Source organism: Paroedura picta, chromosome 12 (genome assembly GCF_049243985.1).
Source record: "Paroedura picta isolate Pp20150507F chromosome 12, Ppicta_v3.0, whole genome shotgun sequence".
Taxonomy (NCBI): Eukaryota; Metazoa; Chordata; class Lepidosauria; order Squamata; family Gekkonidae; genus Paroedura; species Paroedura picta.
This window is the reverse complement of record NC_135380.1, coordinates 9,237,201-9,252,383: the sequence shown is the minus strand read 5'-3', so window position 1 is coordinate 9,252,383 and position 15,183 is coordinate 9,237,201. Positions and strand designations below refer to the sequence as shown.

General features: G+C 44.5%; 1 protein-coding gene across 1 annotated transcript in view; it reads left to right on the top strand.

Moving 5' to 3' along the window:
• Window positions 1-7,274, top strand: part of BARX2 (BARX homeobox 2) — a 43,288-nt gene extending 36,014 nt beyond the window's left edge. Inside the window, exons 3-4 of the mRNA XM_077306155.1 lie at window positions 3,816-3,900; window positions 5,012-7,274. Coding sequence (XP_077162270.1) covers window positions 3,816-3,900; window positions 5,012-5,260 — 334 coding nt within the window. The 3' untranslated portion in view covers window positions 5,261-7,274. The remainder of the gene's footprint in view (window positions 1-3,815; window positions 3,901-5,011) is intronic.
• The last annotated feature ends 7,909 nt before the right edge of the window (window positions 7,275-15,183 follow it).

Below are 15,183 nucleotides of genomic sequence, written 5' to 3'. Positions count from 1 at the left end.
ATAACCAGAGGTGGTTTGCCATTGCCTTTCACCACACAGGAACCTCCATCTTCCTTGGTGGTCTCTCATCCGGGTACTCAGAATCAGGATCAATTCTGAGATGCCAGCCACCTACTAAACACGGCTGACGCTGCTTAGCTTCCAGATTCCAACTTAAAGACTAGCCAAGTTGGTGGCAGGCTATGAGCTCACTTCTCCAGGAAAGGTCCTTCCCTGCCACAAATCTGGGTGTAGTCTGCACGGGGCTTTTTACCCACTCCCAGTTCGAATGAATCCCTCTCATCCACATTGAATTCGATTTGCATTTTCATTTTAAATTTTCCCTCTGCAACATGCATGATTGATCCAGAGTGACCCTAGCTTTCCCTCACGATATCCAGAAGTGGATATAACCCTCGATATTTGAAAAATCGCACCAGTGAGTGTACAGATTTCTGCTTTTTGCAAATTAACTTCTTTATCTGTTCCTTGTAGCAAAGCAGTCTTCCCTGATTGGCCAGGGCATCAGTTTAAAGACTTCCTGGTTCCCAGTTGCAAGGCTTGTCTTTAAATGACTGTGCTCCAGAAGCCCTAACTTCTCTCAGCAGAGATTTGCCTCTTGGATTTATTCCCCCCTCCTCTCCTGTCTCTAATCCTCCCCCCCCCCCCCCCGGTTCAAGAAAAGAGGCTCCTGCTGCACTTGGCTCCCCTCCTCACTCTGAGCTTCCCTAATCAAGTGCAGAACACTTTCTGTTTCAGTGGGGGAGGGGGGTAGAGGAACACCCAAGTTCAAATCGATCTGATTTCAGCAGGATCCACAATGGAAAAAATAAAGTAAGTGCAGAATCAGCCAGCGACTAACAGGAAGAGGAAAATGCAGTTATCACAACCATTGCTAAAACCAGATCCCTATTTGATTGTTGTTTCCTGATTCTCTCCCCTCCCATACACACCCCCCCCTAAAGAAAATCTCTTCTTCCCCATCTTCTAACCAAATTCCCATAAGCAACGAGAAAACTATCCTCAGCCTATAGACGCCGCAGAAAGTATCCGAGACCAGAAAACAAGCTGGGCCTCCGAGCTTTTATAGCAGGGGTAATCAAACTGCGGCCCTCCAGATGTCCATGGACTACAATTCCCAGGAGCCCCCTGCCAGCATTCGCTGGCAGGGGGCTCCTGGGAATTGTAGTCCATGGACATCTGGAGGGCCGCAGTTTGACTACCCCTGTTTTATAGGCTTGAGGGCTAATCACATGACTGGTTGGTTTGTCTGTGCATTTCCTGACTTTGACCATAGAGTGGCAGTAGATAGGCTATTCGCCTGCAGTCTTACACAAAACCTAGCAAGGACGGCCAGCCATGCTGTGCATTCCAGTGGTGTGCCCTGAAATCAACATCATTCACTCTTTGGCACATCACAGCACGAAGGAGCTATTGGTATAATTTCCCTTTCGTTCTTATCGAAACCTGGACTCCCCAAGGAATACCTTTTTTTAACCCTCCGTCCTCCTTCGCTCTCCGTCCTGCAAAGGGGACGCCTCCTTTTGCTTTTTTTAACCCGTGTGTGCTTCTGCCAAAGCACGTGGCCACGCCAGTTGCGTTTCAAGTGCTTGGCATCCACAATCGAGGCCAGAGATTCGACAGCACTCCAAACGCACTCAGCCGCTGAAACTCTCAGCCCCGTGAGCTCGGCACAAAGAAATTCTAGCCCGCTTAGCAAAGCCTCCACATTCGTTGCAACTCAAGCATCAGGGTGGTTAGCACCATGCTAGGAAGAACCTCATATGACTGCTTGGGTGACACCCTCAGTCACATGCTTGGGCTGCTGCACTGATTTCTCGGCATGAATATTCCCCCGACATTGTACGTGACGGAACCCGACAAGCAAGTGCTGCTCCCGAAACCCTCCTCTCCCCGTCCCCTTCTCTGTTTGTTGCTTTGGTTGCCTAGGCAGCGCTGGTTGTTTTCAACAGGCGCAACCAACTGTTGGTAAGCGTTGCAGGTAATCTAGTTGCGACGAGGCACACGCTCGCTGATGCAAGTAATCCCATCAGACACCGTTCCCGTGTGAACACTGGGATTTGGCCACGCATTGGGGCAGCCTTTTCGGGTTTAAAATGGGATCGTTTGGCACTCAGGAAATTGCACGCAAAGGCTTGGATTCTACGTGCCCTGGAAAGTTGCACGTGCGCTAGGTAGTCTGTGCTACAGAGAACATTTCCTTTTCTTCTGAAATTCCCCTTTGCGCAACATCAGTGCTTTTCAATGGGCCCTTTTGGAAAGGGAAGTTTTAACGAGCACTTGGTGGCAGAGAACATCTAGCATAAGTGGAATTCATTCATGAGCCATTTTGGGTCAATTACCTCCCATGAGTCAGTCAACCTTCTTTCAATGGTAGGGCCATTCAGTTAATATTGCCTGACCCATTTGATTAGTGCTTTCTGGGCACTATGATAATTTATCTGAACATCTCCCGTATCAACGAGCATGTGCTGTATCAGGGAGTCCTAATGGTTCTTCTCTCCCTTGCAGAGATATGGTGTCACTGCCCATGCGTTGGTAGAGAGAGGGTGGCGGTGGTGGTGGTAAATCAATTCTGCCAATTCTGCTCCTCCCCATGCAGCCAGCTGGGTGACCTTGGCCTAGTCACAGCCCTGATAGTGCTGTTCTCAAAGAGCAGAAGTTCTCTCAAGGGTGTCTGTTGTGAGGAGAAGAAGGCAATTGTAGGCCACTTTGGGACTTGTTTGAGTAGTAAAAAGTGGGGTATAAAAACCAACTCTTCTTCTTCTTCTACATCAGGGGTAGTCAACCTGTGGTCCTCCAGATGTTCATGGACTACAATTCCCATTAGCCCATGGCAGGGGCTCATGGGAATTGTAGTCCATGAACATCTGGAGGACCACAGGTTGACTGCCCCTGTTCTACATAACATGATTGAGGCTTGTAGGAACCGTGCTATCCAACCCTATATATATTAACTCAGAGGTATCTTCCACATTAGTAGGGATACTTTAAGAACTACTTTTAAAATACATTTAATACTACCTTAAGAATGTAGTTTTTTTTAAAGTCTGTGTTCATATTGTTCTATATATGCTTACTCCCAAGAAAGTATGCGTGGGATCTCTGCCTTAAGGCTCAGATATACCTCAATATCTCTTCTGTGTTTATTTTACGTGACCGCATTTTCCTTTTGCAAATTTAGCCACTAGGATTATTTTCTCATGTAGGAGCACAGAGTGGCAGGAGAAGGAGCCACTTTAACCATTTCATCCCTTTCTATTTGCCTACCAGAAGCCCACCAACCCAGCTGTTTTTCCCCTCGCTGAGAAAATCTGTCAATTTTCCCAAGCCAGAGTGAGAGCAACCTGCTGGCAAAGAAACAGCAGAAAAGAAGGGGTTAACTCCCAGAGACTCCGATTGCAGGATGGGTGGGTGGGAAAGGTGGAAATAACATTTAATGTAAACATGGAAGAAGCCTTAATGAGTTCTTACTGTCTCCTGTAAAAGCTTGTTAAGATAATACTAGGTGGATGATGCCATTCCAATTAAGAATTGTTAATTACACCAAAGAGGGATTGGATTGTTATTTCTTCCAGCAGGCTGACTTAAGCGGTTGCCTCATTTGGACACTGCGTTCTGCCTTGGATCTTTATCTCTTCCTCAGCAGGGGAAACAGCAATTACAAGAAACTGGTTTTTGTCTTTCCTTGATTTTCCCCCTCCAGTGTATGAACAATTTGTTTGCTCGTGTTCAAATCAGTGGGATCCGATCTTGGCTGTCGGCCCTGCATGCATCCTCTGTTGCGCCGTTCATCTGGATCTCTTGTTTCCTAGGTTGGATCTTGCCCAGTCACTGGGCTTGACTCAGCTCCAAGTGAAGACCTGGTATCAGAATCGCCGAATGAAATGGAAGAAAATGGTAAGCACCATGAATGGGTTCTCTTTGGGCTATCAAGGCCAAGGAGCCAGGAATGAGAAAAGGTTAGGAACAAATTTAATGCAAGGACAGGATGTGTCTCAATTCACATAGTTGTGTCTGAACAAAGTTTGAGTCCAGGGGCAACTTTAAGACCATCAAAACTTAATTCGGGGTCTAAGCCTTCATGGGCACGCACCCTTCTTCAGATCCACATGAATATATATATATATTTTTAAATATATCGGGTGATATGACCATGTATGGCCACATTGACCTGCCCCCTCATAAGATGGCCAATGATGGGCCTGGAGGGAGTGGGAAGGGGAGGGGCCCTGGGTGGGCGTGTCCACAGCTCTGCTTCCCAACCATATTCTGCAAGATCACGACACTTCTGGGGTTCTCAAAGCCTGGAGAATGTTTTGGGGTTTCTCAATGGTTAAAAAGTTGAGAAAGCCTGGGGGGTCCAAACAGAATTCAGAGCAGGGTGGGCAAAGCAGGCAGAAGTAAACGCTTCCTTCATCCCTGGCCTTTATCAAGACTTGCTACAGTCTTCCTGCTATTTTGTGTATATTGTGTTGTGTGAATAGCAGATATAATGTGAGATTTAAGAACGATTTCCCCTAATTTTTAATAATCTTATTATTCAGTTTCACAATAGACATAACTCTACATTAACAAAATATAATAAAGAAGGAGGGGGGTAAAAGGTAAATTTGAAACAAACACACTTAAGAAGTTTTTTTTTTTAAATTACAATTTGTGTTATATTTTGTTTTCAGTTTTCACATAATGGTTTTGTAACAAGAGTGTGTATACCTGCGTTATTTACTAAATCACATTTAAAAAATAAATCCCTAGTATTAAGTAGATGGAGTATTAAGTAGATCCCTAGTATTAAGTAGCAGGAGACCTCCAACCCCTCCCCCACTGGGGGCGGGGCATCTGGCATCTCTATGCAATAGCAATGGCCAAGAGTAGATTGAGTCCTTCCCTTCCCATTGTCCTGCCCAACATTCTCCCTTTGATGCCTTACTAGAGATCCGGCAACCCCGCCCCCCAACCCTATAGATGTTGAAAGTGACATTAAATGCTTAATATGTTTTTGGCCCAGGTTCTGAAAGGTGGCCAGGAAGCTCCCACGAAGCCCAAAGGGCGCCCCAAGAAAAACTCTATCCCTACCTCAGAAGAGATTGAAGCTGAGGAGAAGATGAACAGCCAAGCTCAGAATCTGACCTCGGAGGAAGGCCAGGCTGTGGAAGAGCCTGACTCCACCAAGGAGCAATTGGACACCCTCTCAGAGACAGAGGAGGCTCCTGAACACACACTGGAAACCTCCCCAGAGGAAACAACATCAAGTTAAAAGAGTGAGAGAGGGCCAGCCGGAGGAAAAAGAGAGGACAATGTATGAACCGGAAGTGTGTATACTATGTGCCTTACAAAACCAAACCAATGGAGTTCACCATGGAGGAAAGTGACCCAATGTAAACAGTGACAATTTCCCCCATTCCCCATGTTGTGTGTGTACAACAGCTCCCACGGGACGGGGGTCATCCTGAGTGCTTCTCCACACGTTGACTGCATGCTTAGAAACTTGAGACTCTGGAGGCACCTGAGAAGCCGAAACCTCCCTTAGCCCTGTCCGAAGAGGCTCTTTTGGGACAGCGCCGTGCCGGAGTGATTGGTTGATTGTCTTGCCATTATTATCCGGACTTTCACAGTGGGTACCAAACAGCAGCCAAAGGCTACAGAACAGCGGCTGCTGGGAAGTGAGGCCTTTCTCTTTTCTGACAGGGTTTTCTTCAGCCAACAGCACTTAATTGGGGAAGGGCCCAAACAAAGTATTTTATAGAGAGTGTCTAAAACTTGCCACCTTGGTATTCTGCCATTCTGAAAAAGCTATGGTGGTGGGTGGGAGATAGTGTTGGGGAGCTTTGGGTTGGGGAGTCCCCGGACATTTGTGTTGGAATTTGGAGAGGTTGAGAAGGAAAGGAGCTGTCATACAGAATGCCCTCCAAAGCAGCTATGTTCTCCAGGGGAACTGATCTCTGTAGTCCAATTGTATTTCTCAGAGATCTTTAGGCACTATCTGGAGAGGACTGCAAACTCCCGATGGAGAAATCCCTTATGGGGGGGGGGTGTGGAACCTAGGGCGGCTGGGGTTTAGGGGGTTTCAGAGGAATATAATGCCATAGTGTCCGTCTTCTCCAGCCATTTTCTCCAGGGGAACTGATCTCTGTCATCTTGAGATCAGTTGTAATTCTGGGAGATCTGAGTTGGGAAATACCTGGAGATTTTGGGGCTGGGCCTTGGGGAAAACAGGGTTTTGGGGGGAAGGAAGGGTTCTCAGCCGGATGTGATGTTGTGCAGTCCATCCTCCAAAGCAGCCATCTTCTCCAAGCGAACTGCCCTTGGTTGTCTATAGATCAATTGTAATAGTGGGAGAGCTTCAGATGCCATCTCAAGGTTGGCTATCCTAGAGAGATCTCCAGGCTCCACTTGGAGGTTATCAACCCTACAAACTTTTGCATTGAAGATCTAGGGCTGCTTTCAGAGTTGTGGAGTGAGTCCTATGCAAGGGGGAGGGGAGACTTCCGACAGAGCAACAACTGTGATGGGCAGAAAAGAGCGCTACCCAGTGTATTGGGTCCGTTGCCTTGAAAACCCTCCGGGTCAGCAATTTCCACCGTCGCGATCTTCAGGCAGGGTTACTCTCAGACCTGAACTAATTACTGAGATATACGGATATTTGTATATGAATAAAAACAGTTTGGAATGGTTCGGGAGAAGAAGCTTTTGAAAAGCACATTCTTAATTTGGAGTCATTTTAAAAATCATAATAACATGAATACAGTGCTGCAACTTTGAGCTGTTGTACAACCAGGATTTTTATTAAAGGAAGTTTTTCACGGTTGTGTAATGCAAACATGTTATTTTGGGTGGGGGGTGATCTGTTCTGCTGAGCTACCGAATCAGTCAATCTAAACATCCAGTGATGTTTAGATTAACTGCAATGCTTTGAACCCGTGTCCACAAAGTCAGCGCTTTTTGAGACCCATTGAGGCTTCTGACGGCCACTGTACGGAAGCTTTGCAGAACCTTTGGAACTCTTTCTGACCGAGTTGTGCTTCCCGGATTTACAAGGTGCTTGTTTTGTCTTTAGCATCTGGGGAGAGCGTGCCACAGAATTCAGAATAAAACGTTGCAGCAGAAGTGTTGCGTTGCGTTTCCAGCCCTGTGTGTCAAGATTAGATGAGCGTCGTGTTTCCAATAGTCTTGCTGAAGGGTGCATTTTTCGACCCAAAGGCTGCAAGCAGATGTATCGAGATAACCTTTATTTTTTAATTAAAAATAAAATATATACATAAAGGAGTCAATGAAGCCTCTCTTGTCCAAAGTTTTTAAGAACTGGATTTCTTCTGCATTTTGCTGTCGCCAGGCTGAGAACCCCGGAGAAAAAGATTCAATGCCCCAATACAGCTGTTGGCAATAACAAGTCCAAGATACTGAGAAAGTATTAACCTCTAGCTCAGCCTTTCTCAATTTTTTATGCCAACGAGAAATCCCTGAAACATTCTTTGAGATTCAAGAATCCCCAGAAGTGGTGTGATCAGGAGGAATATAGTTGGGAAGCAGAGCTGTGGACACGCCCACCCGGCCCCTCCCCTTCCCCTCCCCTCTAGGTCCATTGGACATTTTAGGAGGGGCGGGTGGGTCAGCATGACCATATAAGGTCATATCACCCAATAAATTATCCGAGAAGATAAAACTAACCTGGATGGGCTGATTCAGTATAACACAGATTCCCATGTGTTCATGTTCTGACAGTATCCCATGAAATTCTTCCTTCACACATTCTTTGATGAAATAGTAGTTGCGGGAGGAAGGATTTTTCTATTCAGTATTCATCTTCCCTGCTTGTGGTGCAGTTCAGAAAGACTTTACTACTTGTTTCTACTGACTGTACAATCTTGTCTTTTCTGAACCCTGATATAATATAATTCTCCTTCTCCTAGTGGCCCATTACCATTTGGGAAAGTTGAAGAATAGACAGAGGAGGAACCATTTCTGTCCTTTCCAAACATCTTTCATCTGTTTTCCCTTTGCAAACTTGGCTCGTCTTCCCAGATTAACCTTGTTATGTTCTGTAAATTGACTCATTCCTATATAACAAGTCCTTCAACTTCTCGTAACTTGGGGAGTAGGTAGGATAGGATGTTACCCAAAGGAGAATGTTTGTATTATTAAGGAACACATAGGAAGCACGGGCTAGAGAAAGACAATAGCCCTTTACTGAATTCAAAGTAGTGATGAGTGAATACCTTTGGCTCGATTCAGAATTGTCTCAATATTTGCCAGCTATCTCTGTCAGGAAGCAGAGAATGCTCCTGTTTTCTGAAGTTCATTCACTGCCCATAGTATGATTCAGAAATGCTGATGGGCATTGGTTTATTTATATTATTTCACAGCAATCCATGACGGTTATACTAATAATCAGCAGCTAATACTAAGGAAGCTCTGCCCAGGTGCTCACTTTTCAAAGTTCCCATAACTTAAGAACATAAGAGAAGCCATGTTGGATCAAGCCAATGGCCCATCTAGTCCAACACTCTGTGTCACGCAGTGGCCAAAGCGCAGGTCCCATCAGGAGGTCCACCAGTAGGGCCAGAAGCCCACTCCTTGTTGCCCTCCCTAAACACCAAGAATACAGGGTATCACCATCCAATATGGTCTTTCGCTTTATCTTAAAAATCCTAATGTAAACATGTTTTATTTATTGAGTTCACTCAACTTTTTTTCCAGTCTATAAAACCATGTAAAAACTAATGAACAGAGATTACATAGTGAAAAATATGTAGGTTACAGCCAATCCTCTCATATCATGACCAACTGAAAAAAATTAATTCCAACTATGAAGAAAAGTTGTTTTTTATACCCTGTTTTTCTCTAGTTTTTAAGGAGCCTTAGAGAGGCTTACAATCACCTTCCCTTCCCTCCCCACAACAGGCATCTTATGAGGTACATGAGGCTGAGAGGGGTTTACTTACTACTACTACTACTACTACTACTACTACTACTACTACTACTACTACTACTACTACTAGTAGTAGTAGTAGTAGTATTTCCCACCACTCCTGGCTCTGGCTCATGGTGGGGTACAATTTGTCCACAATAAAAATCCCATAAAACCCCATTAACACACACTAGGACATAAAACCATAAAACAAGAATCAAAAGAGAACTGAGAGAACTGCGACTGGCCCAACGTCACACAGCAGGCTTCATGTGGAAGAGTGAGGAATCAAGCCCCTTTCTCCAGATTAGAGTCCACTGCTCTTAACTACAACAACCCCATGCTGGCTCTCGTTTCTCTGTAGAAACACATGATTGTTAACCGGAATTTTCCCTACCTTAACTGACTCTATATTGAGGCAGCAGTCCAAGATCAGAGCATGAGATATGGACCAGATCTAAATGCTGTCCGTAATCTCTAGTTTACAGACTGAGAGGGCATCTGAAGAAGTGAGCAGTCTTTAAGGTGCTACTCACTCTTTCCCATTCTAGCATACTGAGTTTCAAGGCCAGGGTGTAGAGAATATGGCATTCAAAATATCCATCCATCAACTATATTTAGAAAAATTGTTGGTGGAATCCGAATTCAGGACCACTGAAGAGAATACATAGAAATGACCATTTCCTCTTTATCGCAACCCCTGTGTTATAACCTGAAGCAGTCAAGGCTAACCTGAATGACAGAAATAACTACACTGTGGCACTCAGAGTGAACCCAGACCTGCCTTGGATGCTGGGATGCATGAACGCTGCCAACAGGGGAAGGTGTGCTCCCAGGTTGTTGCCAGACAAACAAGGTGAGCTAACCTCTCTAGGCTGTTCTGACATGTCCATTACCCAGTCAAAACACTGAGGCTATTGTTTGCTAGATAGGGCAGGATGAGCCCCCCCCCCCCCGTTCCTTCGCAGGCATTTTCAAGTTACTCCCAAGCTCAGGGGGTATTATAGCATTGATTTTTCTGTGTCGTCCGCAATTTTGTAAAAAATAAATAAAAAAACTCATTAGATGTAGGAGTTCCCCAGGATGGGTGGTTAGTTGTCATGCACCGGCAACTCCCTGGGAGAAAGATTTGCATAATGCAGAAGAAACTAATCCATGGTAGACAAAATAGCAATTTCCCCTGTGCGGATGACACCACTTGTAGACTATGAAAATTCATTACAGTGATTAGTTAATATCCTGCTGATTTTGTGCTCGTGTGTTTTCTGGCTACTGTGGAATCGAACGTGGCTTTACACTATGTTGCAGGTTTACCCCAGAATCAGAGGGAACAACCAAAGTTCTGCATTTTCTATGCATCCTACTTCAATGGACTTTAAAGGATGTAATTCCATTTAGGAAATCATATAATCAACAGTTATGAGATTTAGCTTGGTGATACGTGACTTGATCCCACTGAACCATTCATGAGTTCTTGTGGGCATTCAACAAATCATAAATAACAACCCATTCCTCTGGATTACCGCCAAAAGATCATTCCACCAGTTCTCAAGGTTGAACTGATCTGGTATCAGAAGAATGGGTGAGACAGACCACATGTGTGGGAAGAGGTCAGAATCTGGAAGGGTACCTGACCGATCCATTCATGATGACCAGGGGAAGCGTCAATCGAATGGTACTTGCCTTGGGCAGGAGATTTTTGGCAGAAGATAGGGAGGCTGAATACAAGTGAAAGGAAGGCAGAAGTGTAATCTGCATATAAGGTGTAGGGAGCATTACAAAGAATAGAATCAGGGAGTGGTTAAAGTGTGTTGGTGGGGTGTCAGGTACATTACATTGTCACAGTTGGACTGCTTTCACCTTGTACTGATATGAAGTTGTGTCTTTTCTGGGCATACATGAAATACAGGTTTGCTGCTGAAATATGACTGGAGCCTTAAGAAGCTTTGGTATTTTATACCCTGCTTTTCTCTACCCGAAGGAGTCTCAAAGTGGCTCCCAATCACCTTCCCTTCCTCTTCCCACAACAGGCACCATGTCAGGCAGGTGGAGTTGAGAGAGTTCCAAGAGAACTGTGACTTGGCCCAAGGTCACCCAGTAGGCATCATAGGAAAGGGGGGGGGGGAACCCAGTTCTCCTGATTAAAGTCTGCCACTTTTAGCCACTGAACTATGCTGGCTCTCTTCATGTAATACTGAAGATATGTTCTTATATGTATCAATTCTTTTATCTTGCCTTTTCTCTCAGGAACGCAGGGTGATGTTCAGAGATCTTTTGCCATTTTATTCTTATAATAATTCTGTTCCTGTGAATCATGTTACACTCAGGGATAGGCAGATAGAAATAATCATGTTACACTCAGGGATAGGCAGATAGAAATAATCATGTTACACTCAGGGATAGGCAGATAGGCAGATAGAAATAAAGATTTCCACAGCTGAAGAAGGATGTGAACCCTATTTTGCCACTATACCACATGGATCCATAATTATTTTCAATATTATTTTAAAAAATTCCATCATCACTTCAACCATGTCCCCTTTCTGAGCATCCCAAGTTCAGCCACAAAAGAAAGGAAACAGGAGGCATTGGGTCTTTCAGTGTCAATTGCTCCTCATACCTGCCAGCGGTCTTAATTTTAGCTTCCTCTCTCTTTTTGTTCTTTCCCTCACCTGTTCCTCTCTTGTTTATTTTGCTTGTGGATTGATCGGGCCCTCAGTTAAAGGACCATTTTGCTTTGCTGAACTGTCATCACTAGCACGTTATTAACAGGATAATTCACTGACAAACTATTTAAACAGCAAAAGGAAGAAGGCAAGGAAAGGGGGCTGAGGAGGAGAAGGAATTTACCGCCTCAGGTCAATGCGCAGGCCAAGAACAACCGAAACTCAGCTGTGTGTACCTTGACAAATTCCATGAGGGCCATCACAGCTTCCTTTATAATTATCCCCACTTATCAGGCAGATTGTCATTTTGCCCGAGTTGATCTTTGGTACAGAGATTGCTTCTTTGTTTCTAGTTGGAAGCAAGTTTAAAAAAAGAAAACAGAACCAAAAAAGTGAAAATAAAGGGGTAATCATGCATCTGCTAATGAGGTATGTGCCTTATTCTCAGCTCCATCATGTGTAGATGTTTTTGGGCCTCTGTAACACCCAACCCTCCTCTTCACAGTGCACAGCCATTTGAGGACGGAAAGATGGGTTTCGGTTCCAAATACTGGGCCAAAACCAAAATCAGAACCGTCTCAGCCCCATTTACCTCAAAGGGTGTCTGTGGTGGGGAGAGGAAGGGAAGGCATTTGTAAGCTGCTTTGAGTCTCCTTCGGGCAGTGAAAGTGGGGCATAAAAACCAGCTCTTCTTCTTCATCTAGGGTTTCTCATCCCTTGAACAGTGTGACGGTAATGGCTTTGGGTACCGACATAGGACAAGGGACACCATTGTGAAATCCCCACTTTTCAATGAAATTAAGGGGCACCTTTGGATCTGTCTCTTTCAGTTTAACCTACCACACAGGATTTAAAGTGAAAATAAAATGGAGGGAGAGCTATACCTACCAATCTTCTTTAAGGAGGGACAGAATAACAGCTATTTGATTTGTTATTATTATTTATTTGAGTTTTATACTGCCCTCCCAACAAGCTGTCTCAGGGGCATGGGGATGGTTTATAGCAATAGAGAAAAACATTCATAAGCAGATTAAAATATCCTAAAAATTAAAAAACTGACAAAAGAGCACCCCCCACCTCACCCTACTGGAATTGACTGTAGGCCAGGTGCCCATCTGCAAATAAGGGGGGAGGCCACCACGAAAGGAGGGAGGCCACCACGATCTTAGCCCACCACTGAAAGGAGAGGAGGGAGGCCACCATGATCTTAGCCCATCATGGCCTCAATTGTAGGCCTGGCAGAAGAGTGTAATCTTACAGGCTCTGCGGAACTCTAATAGCTCCGTCAGGGTTCTAATCTGAGACAGCAACGCATTCCACCAGGCTGGAGGTCAGGTGGATGTCTTTGGGGCCAGGGATCACCAACAGATTAGCACCTGATGAATGAAGTGTTCTGCAGGAGACATATTGGGAGAGACAGTCCCTCAGATACACAGGACCACATAGGGCCTTAAAGGCCAGAGCCAAAGCCTTGAACCTGATCTGGAAATCTACCGGCAACCAATGCAGCTGCTGGAGGGCAGGTCAAATACATGCCCTTCATGAAGTTCTCATAAGGATCTGGGATATGTTTAATTGAAAAGGGCAGGGGAATTGTGATGATCTCAGGGTACTGGTCAGGTTGAATAAGGGGAGAACAAAACTGAACTCAGGGCTGCCATTTTTAGCAGCAGCCCAGTGACCTTAGGAACAAGTAGTTTTGCTCACCCATAAAAGTTTGGGAGACATCTGGAAAACACTGCACTCTCAAGATGGGAAAAACAAACCCTAGATCCTCCTTTTGTAAATGTCTGCTCTTATTCCTCCCCAGTCACCTCAGAAATCATGTCTTTTTGGAAGCAACTCAAAAGCAGTTTGGTTACATTGCAAACAAGAGCAAAGACATGATTGAACATGAGGTACATCCCCGCCAAAGTTAAGCACATTTAAGTCATATTTATCACAATCAGAATGATTTGTCCGCATACTTAAGTCTCCCATTGTGAAGGATGGGAGAATTCAGTATCAGATATATCTGTCATGCCAAATTTTGCATTTGGAATTCCAAGCTACATTTTCTAAGACAAGATTTAATCTCACATTCTTTGGACAGCATCGAGTACAAAAATTCCCCATGTTAATAATACAAAATACTATTGCACATCAAATCTACTGCAGTCAGATATATTATTTTATAACTTTATAGCAAGCATGATGTGTCAAACCTCTGATACTTTTAGCTATCAAATACTGAAATCCAGGTTCCCTGGATGTCATGCAGGTATGGGATTTCTGGTGAATCTTTAGCAAATATTTCCACATTCAGAGCTCACCCAACATTTGCAGATGTAAATTTAGCAGGGAATTGAGTGCAGCAAACCTGAGCTGTCTCTACTTGGACCCCCAATGCTAACTATAATGTTTCAAGCGTGTTTGTTTTTAATAGGAAATGGAAACTTATTTTCAAAGGCATTTGACAGCACCAGGCAGCAGTGTGTAAATCTCAGACCTACCTTGGCCGAGCTGGCCTTAAGACTAGATGCCCTTGGTCCAACTTCTAGGATATCATGACCCTACAAATTCCACCAGTTTTTTTCCCCAGTGAAAGTTTTCTCTTCACCTGATCCTGTGGATATTGCCGGGCTTACAACTCATTATATGCGAAGGATCAAGTTGTACTGTAAAGTTGACAAAAATGACAATTTCGTCTCATTTCCCCCCTCCCCCGAAATTCCAAATCGTCGTGCAAAGCCCCTCGGCTAATCCGGACAGATTTAGAGTTAATCCTTTGCCTGCATGGTATATTTGTGTGTAGGTATTTGAGAGATTTAAATGGACACCATTAACCTCCACAGGGCCCTTGCTTCTTCACATAGCTTCGAAATGCAATGCCGAGGAGGAAGGTGAGACCGAAGGCTGCTTTTCCACAGCGATGGGCTTTCGTTCCGTTTTCCTAGCAGTGCGAAATCAAGAAAGGCAAGGATGCCGGCTTATGATACCGAAGCAAGCACCTTAATGCACTCTGTAAAGGATCAGTTATGATCAACTGGGAAATAAATTAGGTTACACCCTCTTAACAGCTGGTCTCGTCCAGTTGGCAAGAGGTTCAGCTACAAAGCAACAAGTCCCTGGTTTAAATCTTGCCTGTGTGATGGACTCCCTAGGTGGTCCTGTGCATTACCCTCTCTTTCAGTTTTAGCTCCCCCCCCCCCCCATTTACAGCATGGCCTCCCTTACTGATGCTGTAAAGTCTGTAACAAGATCCGGTATGTGAAATACTTTGAATGCTGTTATTACAGTTTGGGAAGGAGATGGCACAAAACAGTGAAATGGTGGACCACGGTTACGGGGAGGATCGGGGAAGGGGAAGCGCAAAATGTGGACCCTGCTAGATATCACGTTGCCTTCTTGTTATCCAGAAAGGGGCAGTCTTAGCAGACAGACAGACAGACAGACAGACAGACAGACAGACAGACAGACAGACAGACAGACAGACAGACAGACAGACAGATAGATAGATAGATGAGAGAGAGATAAATATTTTATTGTATTTGCTAAAGGCCTTCACAATGCAATAATAATTAAAATATGCATATGATTTAGCTAAAAAGATAGTAACAGACAAAA